The sequence below is a fragment of the Gopherus flavomarginatus genome, chromosome 22, assembly GCF_025201925.1.
Source record: "Gopherus flavomarginatus isolate rGopFla2 chromosome 22, rGopFla2.mat.asm, whole genome shotgun sequence".
NCBI classification, from domain to species: domain Eukaryota; kingdom Metazoa; phylum Chordata; order Testudines; family Testudinidae; genus Gopherus; species Gopherus flavomarginatus.
The window spans coordinates 1,420,792-1,436,693 of record NC_066638.1 but is presented as its reverse complement, the minus strand read 5'-3'; the positions used below and the strand labels follow the sequence as shown (position 1 = coordinate 1,436,693).

The window sequence follows — 15,902 nt, the reverse complement described above, 5'->3', positions numbered from 1 at the left end:
TGAAGGACCCTGGTTGTGTTTCCACTGGACAATAGTGAAACTGACCCCTCTCTTCTGTGGCACTAGGTGAAGACCACCTGGCTCAGAGGATTGAAAGACAGGTAAAGTGCCCTTCGCAGTTCAGCAGGCAGTGACCTACAGCTGTTCCCATCTGACAGCTGTTTGGTGGCCCCTGTGTAATGGAACTGGGGGAATCCATCCAGATGTCAATGTCACAAAAACCAAGTCACAATTGGCCCTACTAGGCATCCTCCTTGGCAGGCTCAGTAGAAACCCCAGAGATGTCCGGTTATTTCTCCCCTCCTACTGCCTAGGGGCTCCCTCTAGGGCAGGGCAGAAGCAGGTAGGCGGGTGCCCTTGTCAATGCTGCACTTGCTCTGTAGACAATCTGAGGACATCAGCCTGCAAGGCTGTCAAGCCAGCACCCTCATTAGCATTACATCAATCTCTGACATTGGAAGGAAATAGGTAGCTAGGAATGAAGGAATAGGCCCTCGTTCAACAGAAGGGCCCGCTCCCTCCTTAGGGGACAGGCCCACACCCAGAACAGACTCTGCTGCTTGAAGTCAGTTGAGTCTCAGGCGTGAACTATGAGCCGTAGAGCTGCTCCAGCTCAGAGTGACGCACCTGATGTGTGCTCTGCATTCGATACGCACTCACCGGCCTGCTAGCACTTACGTTCCCCCAAGGTTTCCACTTCGATGCCAGGACTGTAGTTTCCATAACCCTGGGCTGACACCGTCCGGACCTGGAAGACGTAGCACGTGCCAGGCCTGAGGTTACTGACTGTCACGGCTGTCGACGCGGTCTTCACAGTCGAGTAACTTTGATCTCTTTGATCCTATGAAATAATGAAACACAGGAGATTTAAGGAGATTGACAACTGTCCTCTAGCTGATCTGCGGAGCAGCTGTCTTATCGCTGTGCCTCTGGGTCCCAGCAGGTCTGACTAGACCATCAGTGAAAATGAAATGTTTTCTAGACACCTCATTAATAGAAATTACACTGAAAAGTTACAGGAAGGGCGAATAAACGCGGCTAGGGCCTAGCAGACATGACAGGTGAGAGGCTGGGGAACAGGTGTTATAAAGGGGTGATACACCAGCTTCCTTGGCTGTCCTCTCCCATTCACCTCTTTACCTTTTCTTTCACCCCACCCTGCACGCTGGGAGAGTGCACGCCAAGCCCCTCCCCCTCTACTTCCAAGGAGGTCCTGAGCATGGCTCTACAGATAGGACATGATCAATAATCGCCATAGAGCAGAAAGTAGTTCCACCAGGCGGGGCTGAGAATAAACAGCTAAGCAGGTCTGGCATTCCAGCCAGCAAAGGGTGCTGGGTGCATCACTCAGACGCCAGCCAGTGCACTCCTGTCCCCCCCTGCCTCCCGCAGCCCCTGTTCCCATCTCCAAAGAACCTGAGAGATAGGCAGAGGGTGGTCGCGGATGTACCTTGGGCAGCCCTGTCTGGCTATGGAAGGACATTCGGAGGGGTTGCGTGGCATGTCCTGGGGGAAGCGCTGAGTACACAATCAAGCCAGTGACAGGGCCCAGCTCCTCGAGGGGACTGGGGTGCACAATGGCGCTGCCTCAAAGCAGGCCTGGAAAGTCACTGGAACTGCTGGCCAAAGATGCCGGCGTCCCAAAGGGATATCAGAGGAGAAGAGTCCAAAGGGAGAGAGAGGCTGGATGGTGCTAAATGACCCCCAAACGCATCAGGGCAGATTGGGGGGGATGAGTCGCCTGAGGGGCCAAGGAGTCCCATGCTCAGTACCCTGGATGGGGAGCAGGGGCTGCTTGAACAGAGAGGCTCTTGGAGGAATCATGGGAAAAGGAAGGGGCAGGCTGAGTGAGAGCAGAGGCAGGTTAGAGCAGAGGCAAGTTGGTGCATCCTGGCAGCAGCATGGCCATCTCTTTAAGCTCCCCCGTAACAAAGGGGCCTTTCAGGCTGGGACCGGGGACAGTGGGTGAGAATGTGTAATTGGGTCCCCAGAGAGGGGTTGATTTAAACTAAACAGGGGCTGCTGCATGTCCCTGGCAGGGGTGGGGGGTGCTACGAGCCATTTCCAAGGAGAGGAGACGGGACCTTCAGCCTTGGGCTGAGGCTGAGCAATGAGCAGGTTCTCAGTGAACGGCACTGAGATGGGGCCATCCAAAGAGGGCTCTGGCTGCAGCCGGGCCAGAGCCCAGGAGGACCCTGAAAAGCAGTGAGCAGGGTGGAGGTGCGAGGGCCAGAGACAGCGCCTGTACTCATTGCACTACTGAGGAGGAGGATGCGTCCGCCAGCTGGAATCTGATTACCTGCCACCACCAGGCCGGCTGGAGAGGGCCTTCTCCGCAAACTGGAGCCAGCTCTGAATGCTGGGCAGTGCTACAGGCAGGTGGGCTCAGGAGACCTGGGTTACCCAGACCAACAGGCCTCTGTGCACCAGCTCACCATCTCTGTGCCAGAATCTCATCACACTCCAGCTGGGCCATCAGCTGACAGCCAGCAGAGCCGCTGGACAGCTAGATCGAAGCCCTTCCTCCCGACTGTACAGCGTGGCATAGCGCCTGGCACACAAACCAGGTTCTCTGGAGAGAACGGAGCATTTTAAACTGCTCCAGCAAACAGCATCAAGGGGAATCACTCAGCCACGGCACCAACTACAGCAAAGACACGTCCACTTAGAAACATCTTAGCTAAGGCCATGGCTACACTGGCACTTTACAGCGCTGCAACTTTCGCGCTCAGGGGTGTGAAAAAACACCCCCCGAGCGCTGCAAGATACAGCGCTGTAAAGCCTCAGTGTAATCAGCGCTGCAAGCTACACCCGTAAGGGATGTGGTTTACGTGCAGCGCTGGGAGAGCTCTCTCCCAGCGCTGCCGCTCTGACTACACTCACACTTCAAAGCGCTGCTGCGGCAGCGCTTTGAAATTTCAAGTGTAGCCATACCCTGAGCTAGTCTGGAGCTGCCCCCGCCCTGCAATGGCTCACTCATGCAGCTTCTCCTGGATGGACCCGGATGTCACACAGCATTAGCATAACGAGTCCACTGGGGGCTGCACGTTCTACTCTTTGGCCAGAGGGAAATAGTTACTTGTTCTCATTCTGGCTAATGCGAAGGTAGCACCCTGGATGTTTGCAAACAGTCTAACTTGATTTCTTTGTTACTAACCAGTGCCGTGACGGGGGGGTGGTATTAAACCCACCGGCTTTTCCAGGAGCGGCGCCAGGGTTTTTGGCACCCTAGGCGGGGGTCCTTCCGTGCTCCCGGTCTTTGGGGAACTTCGGCAGCGGGTCCCGGAGCGAGTGAAGGACCTGCCACAGAATTGCCGCCGAAGACCTGGAGAGCGGAAGGACGCCGCCCCCCCAAATCCTGGAGCCCTAAGCGACTGCCTAGGTCGCCTCAATGGAAGCGCCGGCCCTGGGCTTTTCCCAGGCATGTTTGACTGGAGCAGCTCTGCTGGACCAGCCTGGAATGCAGAGGGCAGAGCTCTTCCCGGATGCAGGCTGTTCTTGGCACCAGCAGCAGGCTGTTTCTCAAGACTAAATAAACGTGTATGAGCACACTTGGAGTAATCAGAGCTGGCAGGCACATTCTCTAGTGATTCCAGGCCCAGGAATGTGATTCACCTACCCAGCTAGCTCCGCATTTCTGCTTTGTTATGACTGAGATGGACAGAACCTTTCAAGCAGCAGCTGACAAATGTCAGAGTGGGAAGCTGTGTCTCTGCATGGCAGCCCTGAACAGAAACGCTCTGACGTAGCATTTCCTAAGGCAATAGGTCTCAGTGGGGCAGAACGGCCGTTCCGAGGGCTTTGCTGTATTCCTTGTCCCGAGGAATCACACAGAACTTAAAGACAAACTTTCCGTGGGCTCGAGATGCAGCCTCTACATGCCTGCAGCAGGCACATGTTGCCACAGTCCAGGTGACGTTCTCCATTGGGAATCTCAAGGTATATTCATGCTTCTCCCAGGCGGAGCCTCATGTTAGGAAAGCTCCTCCCAAAGCAAATCTGACAAGCCTCCACTCTCCTCAATCCAATCACTTGCACAGCACCACCAGAGAAGGAGCTTATGCTTAACAAACCACTCAAACCATTTAGACATACGGAGCATCCCAGAGGTGCTGGGGTGCTGCTGCACCCCCCTGGCTTGAAGTGATTTTCATCATATATAGGGTTGCCAACTTTCTAATCGGACAAAACTGAACACCGTAGCCCTGCCCCTGCCCCTTTCTCGAGGCCCTGCCCGCACTCACTACTTACTTCTCCCTCCATGGCTCGCTCTCACTCACTTTCATTGGGCTGGGGTGGGGGTTAGGGTGTGGGAGGGAGTGAGGGCTCTGGGCTGCGGCCAGGGATGAGGGGTTTGGGGTCCAGGATGAGGCTCCAGGTTTGGGCGGGGGACTCAAGGCTGGGGCAGGGGTTCGGGGCGCAGGTTTATCTCGAGCAGCTCCCAGTCAGCGGTGCAGAGGGTCTATGGCAGGCTCCCTGCTTGGCCTGGCACTGCGCTGTGCCCTGGAATCGGCCAGCAGGTCCGGTTCCTAGCGGGGGGGGGGCAGGGGGGCAGGAGGCACCACACGCTACTCTCGCCCGCAGGTACTGCCCCCCCCAGCTCCCATTGGCCAGTGCCCACCCCAATTCATATACAGAGTTTAGTCTAGTTCAATGGCTCTCAGCACCCCCACTACACAAACGCCCCTGTCCAGAACCTCTGTCTTTCCCTGCCCCGGCCCGCTGGGGGGGGGGTGCTACATTCCCATCTATTGGACTGTAGCACCCTGGAGCAGGAACTAACCTTAGCGGGGTTCTGTGAGGTGTCTCATATGTTTTGGGGTGTTGTAAAGTAAGTAATAGCAAGAGTAGGTAGCAAGGTGAGAACAGAAGGATTTTCACTGCCTTGTTTGCTATTCCAAGGTGGGAAGAAGACATTCCCAGCCAACTGGGGCTGCGTGTGCAGGCGTGAGAGAGATGTGGGGAAACGCACTGTTAAAGCTCAAGTATCAGAGGGGCAGCCATGTTAGTCTGGATCTGTAAAAAGTGCCAGAGCCCTGTGGCACCTTATGGACTAACAGACGTATTGGAGCAGGAGCTTTTGTGGGTGAATACCCACTTCGTCGGATGCATTCACCACGAAAGCTCATGCTCCAATACATCTGTTAGTCTATGAGGTCCCACAGGACTCTTTTCTGCTTTAACCTTAACAAATGTCTCAAACTCTAGTTTCTAGCATTAATGCCAGAGCCTGGATAGAGTTTGTTACATTTCTCCAGGGTCTGTAGATGTTATTGTGCAAGACGTTATCTATTTGAGATGGTTTTTTCTCAGAGCCCTTGGGTAGAGAATCAGGAAAAACCGAGTCCTTAAATACAAGGACTAGGTACCAAGCCAGTTTTCTGGAGTCAGATCAAATATTGATTTGTTTACATGTGAGCAATTGCTGAACTGTAGAGTTAAACTTACTAACCAAGTTCGAGGCAGTGGATTATTATTTCACATATGCTCCAAATCTTGTGGCTATAGTATTTTTGCTAAGAAATTCTCACATTATATTTCAGCACCTGACCTCAGAACAAATTCCTCTCTTGGAAACTCTCAGATATTAAAGAGCAAGTTAATACGAATCTATTTCAAACTCATCTGTTTCAAGGGGAAGAATTTCAGCACGTCACTGCACCTTTTGCTTGGCATGTAAGGAATTTCATCAGGAGCATCCCCATACACTGACAGGATAATTTACAGACCCATGTGATAAACCGCATTTATTTGGTCTTTGAACATATTCCCCCGCTCTCTGCCCACTAGTTTTACTTCTAACATTCTCAAACCTCACAACAGCTATCAAACAGTGGCCATTTTTTAATTTAAAAGACAATCACAAAAATGTTTGCTTCATTCCCCTCCAATGTGGAATTTCTCTCACAAATCATTGCTCTGAAATCCAGGACTGGTAATAGTCGGTCCTGAACTCACTGAAGTTTTAAGGTCATTCAGTATTTTGTGATCCAGCAGTGCCAAAAATATCAGCCTCATCCTGCTGCAGTTCTGGGAATGCCCCTCATCCAAAGGGACTAAGCACATATATCTAACTTAGCAGGTTGCAAGCTCACAAGTCTCGGAATTCTAATGCACTTAAGGAAAAGCTGTTAAAAACCTCTAAAAATGATCAAGTTCTATTCTTTCTCCCTGGAGGTTTCTATATTAGGACTCGCAGTGCTGATGCAACCTGGCTTCACAGGTGAAGACAGAAAAAAAACAATTAAAATAAACTCTAAAAATAGCTAAAATAATTTAAAGCGTGTATAACCAAATTGTGTAGTGGTGATTTAGGGAATGTGGAACTTTTAAGTAGCAGGAGCAACCCAAATTCATGCCAGTAAAGTCATCACACACACACACACACACACACACACACACACACTTTCCATTATTGAGGATTTACAAAGCAAGTGGGTCACAGCAAACGTTACAGGGGAGGCATGCAGACAGCATCGGTAAGGACAGCTCTATGTATCACAAGTCTGGCTGGGAAGCGGGGAACCTCTCATTTGGAGTTTTTGGCATGTCACTGAAAAGATAGGAAACAAGTCTCCAAAGGATCTACCTTTTCAAAGTACTTGATTTCGTACCCAGTGTTACTGGCACTAGGGAAGCCCGGCTCCTGCCATGACAAGGAAATGCTCTTCTGTTCAATTTTATCTGTGCGGATGTCAGCAATAAGAGCTGGTGCTGAAAAAGCAGAGAGAAGAAACAAGCAGATCACTAACGCCATCACCCCACAAGGCTGGGCTCCCCCATCACTCACCCCAGAAAAACAGCACCCCAATTATAGCATCTGACCATGCAGCCACGCCATGCAGAGACATCTCACGGAGACTTCCATGCACAGAGCTGCAGCAGAACTGGGCCCCTGAGGAACAGCATCATCAACCCATTTCTATTCCTGGTCACAGCAGCAAAATACAAAGGTGCCCTAGTGACAGATCACTTATGAATGCATGTCAGAAATACTCTCTTCTTCTGCAGCACAAAGGGCACGTCAGCTCTTGGGCTGACACAGTTTCACAGACAAACCCTTTGACACAACAGGTTTGACTCTACATTAGCCTAAGTTGTGTTGTAATAAAGGGCTAGTGGGCATCTGCATGACACACACATCGTGCACAGAACCGCCTTGTTTTTCTCTCTCTGCTGAGACAAGATGCTGGAAGGGCAGAGAAAATCTCACTCTTCTGCCATAAAACCAGGGTGCTGAGCGCAGCAAGCACCTGCTTTGTGGCCAAGAAGTGAGACAGCAGAGGACGACTGGATTTTATTTGGGCAATAAGACCCTGGAGTACAAGTCCTCTAGGACTACTGACCAGCCATGAGGAGACAGGGGCCCAGGGTTAGTCACAAGACACCAGCCAGTCACTGCTGCCCAGGTAATTCCACTCCACTGTATCCTATTCTGATAAGAGAGGCCCTGAGCTAGCTCCTTTAGAAGACACGTTTCCACAGGGCACTTAAAAGGCATGAAATAAACTCAACTGCACCTGTCTTCTTAGTGGCCTTCCAGCTGCACCCTGTCTGCAATTTTACAAACCCTGGGGCTCTGCCCTGCATGAAATGTGCAGGAACTCTCAGGATTCAGAGTATAAACATGGAGCAGAGGAAATCAGCTCTTCTTGATATAATTTTCAGTCAGCCAGTCACATCCCCAGGGCTTGCTTAGATCCTGGCCTGACTGCCTGTATTTACAATGCTATAGGTCAAGAACTGATGAAACAGGCAGAAATACATGGGAGGAGCTGAATTTGTAACCTTAGTTGTTTTGTTAATTTCATTCATCTGTTCAGTTTTGGTTAAAAGTACTGCCCTGTCAGGGTGGCCTGGCAGAAACCAGGAAAGGTCATCCGAAGGCAAGTTCAAAGGGTAACATTTTTAAATAAAGCAGCTTTGTTACAGCCAAAATCTTTTGCATTAAAACAGAGGGAAACTGCTTCAACTTCTGGCAACTGGTTTTAAACATGAAGAAACAAAAACTACAGGGCTCTGGGACCCTCTTTGCTGCTGCATTTAATTGTTTTGTAGCTTACGCACAGGGATCTGTCCAGTCAATTAGTCCAGGCAACACAAACAGGCTCTTTGCTTAAAAAAGGACCTTGTTAAATGTGGAACTCAAGCACCCTGGGCCAGATCCCCCCAGTTGCACTAAGGGGGTCTCCAGCCAGCCAGCTTAGCTTAGCTGTGGACTTGCATTGACCATCCATACTAGGAGCGGTTCTCCTCCCAGCTCTGTATCTTAGGTCCAGCATTCCCGTCTTGCGACATGCATACCCTCGCATTGACTGTCACCAGGAATTCTGCACATGTATGGAAAGCAGGGTATTGAAGTAGCGTTCTGCAGTGCAGAGCTGGGAGGGGAATCTCGCCTGAGCTCATTGGGTTAGCTAAGCAGTTTTTTGCCAGCAGATAAATCAGTGGCTAGTCAGTCTGCACTGGGCTGTTTAGTCATCTGCAGGAGGGAGATTGAGTGGGGCTGGGGTTTATAGCACACAACTTCCTGGGACCTTCTGCCTGTCAGAGTTTGTGAACTCTCACCACAGTCATACAGTGTTATGGGGCTGCAAGGTCACAGGTGAAAATGAGTCTCCTGGGGCCTCTAGAGGACACTGGTCTATCAGAAAATCACTCCATAACTGGCAGCTTCCAGCGCTGGAATAACATGGGGTGCAGTGCAGCACACCCAGGAGCGAGGTGCATCCCAGACTCAGGAGCCCATTCAAAACAGACACCAGTGGGGACACAGATCCATTTGCACAAACTCCTGAAAGTATTTTGTTTCCCTAGATACTTGTACCGCAGCTCAGCCCCACAGGGTCACAGCACCCGGTTTTCATCTCCGGTAGTGAGGGGTTTTTAGGCCTTTTCACTTTCTCTTTGAAAATCTGGCCCACAAAATACAGACAGTATAAATTAACTCCTAGCTCGGTTTCCTTGAAGTGACTGTTATGGCCAGAGGAACTACAAAGCTCCCCCAGAAGCTGGGTGTTAGCAGAGCTGAGATCTGAGAACAAACCAACACGGCTGTCTCCGTGGGAGGCCTGAGGTTCTTTTCCAGAAGCGCATGCCTTGCAGCTGAAGGGAACATGGCTGGAACCGTCTGCGGTAGCAGTCTTTACTGGAGGCATGCATCCGTTCACTGGGGCAACAGCCAGGGCTGTATTACTGCCATGGGGACGCAGGCAAGGGCAAGCGTCTTGCCATTTACCATGACAAGCAACAAGCTGGATTTCAAAGCTTCTGAAGAGAAAGCTCCAGTCATTTGGGAAAGAAGTGCAAAACTCACCAATATACAGACCATCAGCTGCTACAGGTTGTTGCTAAGCTTAGAGCAAACTCTCTGGCAAGCTACCAGAGCAGGAAGATTCACTGCAAGCCTTTCGGGTAGGCTCTGAGGGACGCTTTGTAATGCAGAGTAGATGAAGGAGACCAGAGTTCAGCTGTTTATTGCCCCATTAGCTTCCTGTTGTGCTGTTAATAGGCAGTAACCGGCCTCCTGGGCAGACAACTGGAATGCTTCAGACTCCAAGGGAAGTGAGACTAAATAGCAACACTCATTACACAGCTTCGCACTAGAAGAGGAAATCTGAGCAGAGCCCGGGGTCAGGCCCTTCCAACCCATCAGACAATAAAGAGAAATCAAATCTCTGCCTGGACATAACTCAGCATAGCATGGCCTGGCATTCACTGAATGTCAGACATAGGGCAGAGTTTGACACGCAGACAGCTTCCCTCCAGTCATCACCCAGGAGCACAGAACTGCTGCTCAAGTCACACGAAAACCAGGCTCTTTATTTGGCCGGATAGTCCTGTGTGACAATCCGACTCTAAGGATAATTTCATGTAAATTGGTGCCTCTTGATTATTGCACAGGCTCAGAGGACAGCCAAGCTCCTGTTTACTGGCTGGGTGTTGCTCCAAAGTGCAGAGTACTTAATTCCCTAAAGAAAAGGAGCCAGCAACAGCAGTGACTGCCAGTCTGGCAAGCCCCTAGCAGGGTCGAGCAGAAGGCAAGTGTCACGGAGTGTGGGGGAGTCCGGCCCTGCAACCCTCTTCCTGGGACCCACAGTGACTCTTAGCCAGCCAGTAAAACAGAAGGTTTATTGGACAACAGGAACACAGGTTACAGCAGGGCTTGCAGGCACAGTCAGGACCCCTCCACCGAGTCCTTCTGGGCTTTCAGGGTGCTTGGATCCTAGCTAGGATACCCTGAATTCCGCCCACACAGCCCAAGCCCAAACTCAAACTGCTTCCCTCCTGCCACTCCCTTCCTTTGCCCCCTTCCCGGGCAAAGTTGTTGACCTTTCCCCTCCCTTACCTAGCTCAGGTTACAGACCCTGGCATCGTCCATCCCCTAGAGTCCTCCCCTGCTCTCCCACTCCCCACACTGACAGTCCCTACTGCATCACATCTCTCCCCCCTTCAAGACTGAACTGAGCGGGGTCACTCTGCCCAGTGACCTGGGGAAGTTCAGGGCCCCCTCTCCGGGACAACGCATCCGCTGTCAGGTTGGCACTTCCCTTCACATGGACCACGTCCATGTCATAGGACGTGCAGGAGCAGGCTCCATCTCAGGAGCTTGGCGTTGGCTCCTTTCATCTGGTGCAGCCAGGTCAGGGGAGAGTGGTCGGTGTACACGGTGAAGTGTCGCCCAAAGAGATATGGCTCTAGCTTCTTAAGGGCCCACACCATGGCCAGGCATTCCTTCTCGATGGCCGCGTAGCTTTGTTCCCGGGGTAGCAGCTTCTTACTCAGGTACACGATGGGGTGTCTTTCCCCCTTTTTATCCTTCTGCATTAACACCGCCCCCAGTCCCGTCTCTGAGGCATCGGTGAACACCATAAAGGGTTTGTCAAAATCTGGGTTTGCCAGAACTGGGTCGCTAACCAGAGCCTCCTTCAGCGCCCGGAAAGCCTCCTGGCACTGCTCAGTCCAGATCACCTTGTCTGGCTTCCCCTTTTTGCACAGTTCAATGATGGGGCTGGCTATGGCACTGAAGTGGGGCACGAACCTTCGATAGTACCCCGCCATCCCAATAAAGGCCTGGACCTGCTTTTTGGTTTGGGGAGCAGGCCAGTCTCTGATCACCTCCACCTTGGCTGGTTCCGGCTTCAGGCAGCCGCTCCCCACCCGATGGCCCAGGTAAGATACTTCAGCCATCCCCACCTTGCACTTCTCAGCCTTTACTGTTAACCCTGCCTTTCGGAGTCGGTCCAGGACTTGTTTAACCTGGGACATGTGGTCCTCCAGGTCTGGCTGAAGACGCAGATGTCGTCAATATACGCCACGGCAAAACTCTCCATCCCCCTCAGTAGCTGATCTACCAGGCGCTGGAAGGTGGCCGGCGCTCCCTTGAGGCCGAAGGGCAGGGTCAAAAACTCATAGAGCCCCAGAGGGGTGATAAAGGCCGATTTCAGCCTGGCATCTGCGTCCAGCGGCACTTGCCAGTAGCCTTTGGTAAGATCCATAGTGGTGAGGTACCGAGCACCTCCCAGCTTGTCTAGGAGCTCGTCAGGCCTGGGCATAGGGTAGGCATCAGATACGGTGATGGCATTGAGCTTTCGATAGTCCACACAGAACCGGATTGACCCATCCTTCTTGGGAACCAGCACTACTGGCGAGGCCCAAGGGCTGGAAGACGGCTGGATCACCCCCAAAGCCAGCATGTCCCTGACCTCTCTTTCAAGACCCTGGGCAGTTTTACCAGTGACCCGAAAAGGGGAGCATCTTATAGGGGGATGTGACCCGGTCTCCACCCAGTGGACAGTCAAATTAGTGCGTCCAGGCTGGTTGGAAAACAGCTGTCGGTATAGATGCAGCACCCCTCTGATCTCAGCATGCTGGCCCGGGGTCAGCTGATCAGAGAGGGGAATCGCCTCCAGGGGGGAACCAGCTTTTGTCCCAGGGAATAGATCCACTAAGGGGTCATCTCCCTGCCCCTCCCAATGTCCACACACGGCCAACACCACATTCCCCCTGTCATAGTATGGTTTCATCATGTTCACATGGTACACCCGACGGTGATGTGCCTGGTTTGACAGCTCCACCACATAGTTTACCTCATTTAGTTGCTTGATAACCTTGAAAGGGCCTTCCCAGGCGGCCTGGAGTTTGTTTCTCCTCACGGGGATGAGGACCATCACCTGATCTCCGGTGGCGAAGGCACGGGCCCGTGCCGTGCGGTCATACCAGACCTTCTGCCTCCTCTGGGCTCGGGCCAGATTCTCCCTGGCCAGGCCCATGAGCTCGGCCAGTCTTTCCCGGAAGGTCAGGACATACTCCACCACTGACTCTCCCTCGGGAGAGGCCTTCCCCTCCCATTCGTCCCTCATCAGGTCTAGGGGCCCCCTTACCCGCCTTCCATACAACAGTTCGAAAGGTGAAAACCCGGTAGATTCCTGGGGCACCTCCCTGTACGCGAACAGCAGGTGAGGTAAGTACTTGTCCCAGTCCTGCGGGTGCTGGTTCATAAATGTTTTTAGCATCATCTTCAGCGTCCCGTTGAACCTTTCTACCAGCCCGTTGGACTGGGGGTGATACGCTGAGGTCCAGTTGTGCTGGACCCCACATTTCTGCCATAAGGACCGGAGCAGGGCCGACATGAAGTTGGACCCCTGGTCCATTAAGACCTCCTTGGGGAACCCCACCCGGCTGAAAATTGTCAGCAGCGCATCTGCCACTGTGTCGGCTTCGATAGAGGACAAGGCCACCGCCTCGGGGTAGCGAGTGGCAAAATCCACCACCACCAGGATGTATTTCTTCCCTGACCGGGTCATCTTGCTGAGGGGTCCCACTATGTCCATGGCCACCTTCTGGAAAGGTTCTTCTATGATGGATAAAGGCCTCAAAGCCGCTTTCCCCTTGTCCCGGGCCTTCCCCACCCTCTGGCAGGGGTCACAGGATTGGCAGTACTGTCGGACCTGGGTAAAGACCCCAGGCCAGTAAAAGTTCTGTAGCAGCCTCTGCCTGGTGCGTCGGATTTCCTGGTGCCCTGCGAGAGGGATGTCATGGGCCAGGTACAGCAGCTTGTGACGAAACTTCTGGGGAACCACCAGCTGCCTCCTGATCCCCCATGACTCTACTTCCCCTAGGGGAGCCCATTCTCGGTACAGGAACCCCTTCTCCCACAGGAACCTCTCCTTGCAACCTCTCCTCATGGTCTGTACGGCACTAAGGTCAGCCCGGTTCCGGTGCTTCCGCAAGGAGGGATCTTTCTGCAACTCAGCCTGGAACTCAGCAGCTGGGACAGGGATGGGGACCGGCTCTCTCTTGCTGGCTGGGTCTGAGGCCGCACCCTCTCTGCACCGTGCCCCTGGGCGTTCCCTGCTCCCTGGGTTAGGGTCCTGCACCTTGGGTTGAGTACCTTCCCCGTTGTCGGGGTGCAGTGCCCTTTGCCGACTCTGACTACAAGTCACGACCAGGGCACTTTGGGTGTTACTAGGCCAGTCCTCGAGATCCCCTCCCATCAACACGTCAGTGGGAAAATATCGGTGTACCCCCACATCCTTGGGGCCCTGCTTGGCCCCCCATTTCAGGTGTACCCTTGCCACGGGCACCTTGAATGGGGTCCCGCCCACGCCCATCAGGGTCAGGTAGGTGTCGGGCACCATCCAATCTGAGGCCACCACCTCGGGCCGGGCCAGTGTCACCTCTGCGCCCGTGTCCCAGTACCCAGTGACCTTCCTCCCATCTACCTCCAGGGGAACAATGCACTCCTTCCGGAGGAGCAGCCCCGCGCCCACCCGGTAAACCACAAACTAGGAGCCTGGCGCATCCACAGGTGGTATGTTGCCAGCCCCCCTTTCCTGGGAATGTAGCCCCTCCTCCGATTGGGTTTTTACCCAGTCCACCCTCTGCGGGTTGGGTCTGCTTGGTCTGTCCCTGAGCTTGGGGCACTGGGCCCGTATGTGACCTCGTTGGCCACAGCAATAGCAGCCCATGTCTCGTGGGTCCCCTTGAGTGAGTCGGAGGGACCTGCCGCTGGATGTTCCCCTTTTGGGGGGGTTCTCCATAGGACCCCGCTGGGAGGTCCCATGATGACACTCTCTCTGCGTTGAGGCAGGCTTGCTCCTTCGAGACTCCTCCCTGCCATCCCCTGCCCGACTGTCCACAAATTGGTCGGCCAGCTGGCCTGCGTGCTGTGGGTTCTCCGGCTTCTGGTCCATCAACCACAGCCTCAAGTCGGACGGGCACTGCTCGTACAGGTGCTCCAGTATGAATAGGTCAAGCAGGTCCTCTTTAGTTTGGGCCCCAGCTGTCCACTTGTGGGCATACCCCTGCGCCCGGTTGACCAGTTGTAGGTATGTGACCTCACGGGTTTTACGCTGGCTCCGGAACTTTTTCCGGTACATCTCAGGAGTCAGCCCAAACTCGCGGAGCAGGGCCTGTTTGAACAGTTCGTAGTCCCCTACCTCCGCCCCTTTCAGTCGGCTGTACACCTCCACGGCTGTGGAGTCCAGTAAGGGGGTGAGAACTGCGATCCTGTCTGCAGGGTCAACCCTGTGCAGCTCGCAGGCATTCTCAAAGGCCGTCAGCAAGGTATCTGTGTCCTCCCCCTCCTTACGCCGGGGCAGCAAGTGCTTATCAAAGCTCTTTGTAGGCTTGGGTCCCCCCTCACTCACCGCAGCCGGGGCCCCACTGCTCGCCAGCCGGGCCAGCTCCAGCTCATGTTTACGCTGTTTCTCCTTTTCCTCCCGCTCATGTTCACGCTGTTTCGCCTTCTCCTCCAGCTCATGTTCACGCTGTTTCGCCTTCTCCTCCAGCTTTTGCCTCTTTAACTCGAGCTTCTCCTTTTCATATTCCAGCCGCGTCCGCTCCATGGATGCCGAGCGTTGCCGGGAGGATCCCTTGCTGGGGGGTGGGCTTCGCCGGGCGGATCCCCTGCTGGCCGGGGGTGTCACGGTGCCCTCGGTATACACTGGGCTCCTCCCCGCCCTTCCCCTAGGCCTAGGAGGGGGGGGCTCGGGAAGCCCTCGTCTGCCGGCTGACCACTCCCAGTGGGGACAGACATTGGTGCCTGCGCTGCACCTGCCCGGCTGCTTCCCTCAGAGACAGGGCTCCGTTCATTCATGCGGTCTCCCTGCTCCAGCTGGGCAATCAGCTGGTCCTTGCTGAGCCTCCCTGGGTGCAGCCCCCTCTGCTTACACAGCTCCACCAGGTCACACTTGCGCCGCTTGGCATACATCTTCCTGCTGACCACTCACAGGCCGGGGTGCTCGCCGCTCCCCACGGTTTCCAGGGGGACCCCTAGTGCACCAGCCCTTCTTGAGGTCACCACCTCTCTGCCAGGGTCGAGCTGCAGACTCCTCCGCCCCTGGGACCGCTCGCTGCAATCCCCCGGGGGACCCTGTTACTGCAAAGTCCTTCTCACTGGGCACACACTTCCAGGGGTTAACCACCCCTTCGTTTTACTGCTCCCCAGTCACTTACTGCAGGAAGCGCCGTCCACGGGGTGCAGTATCTCCCGCCGCTGCCACCAGTTGTCACGGAGTGTGGGGGAGTCCGGCCCTGCACCCCTCTTCCTGGGACCCACAGTGACTCTCAGCCAGCCAGTAAAACAGAAGGTTTATTGGACAACAGGAACACAGGTTACAGCAGAGCTTGCAGGCACAGTCAGGACCCCTCCATCGAGTCCTTCTGGGCTTTCAGGGTGCTTGGATCCTAGCTAGGATACCCTGAATTCCGCCCACACAGCCCAAGCCCAAACTCAAACTGCTTCCCTCCTGCCACTCCCTTCCTTTGTCCCCTTCCCGGGCAAAGGTGTTGACCTTTCCCCTCCCTTACCTAGCTCAGGTTACAGGCCCTGGCATCGTCCATCCCCTAGAGTCCTCCCCTGCTCTCCCATTCCCCACACAGACAGTCCCTACTGCATC

General features: G+C 54.0%; 1 protein-coding gene across 1 annotated transcript in view; it reads right to left on the bottom strand.

Moving 5' to 3' along the window:
* The window catches only part of EPHA10 (EPH receptor A10), a 101,748-nt gene that overhangs the window by 27,651 nt on the left and 58,195 nt on the right, over positions 1–15,902 (bottom strand). Inside the window, exons 5-6 of the mRNA XM_050932159.1 lie at positions 6,590–6,714; positions 679–841 (exon numbers count right to left, since the gene is read on the bottom strand). Coding sequence (XP_050788116.1) covers positions 679–841; positions 6,590–6,714 — 288 coding nt within the window. The remainder of the gene's footprint in view (positions 1–678; positions 842–6,589; positions 6,715–15,902) is intronic.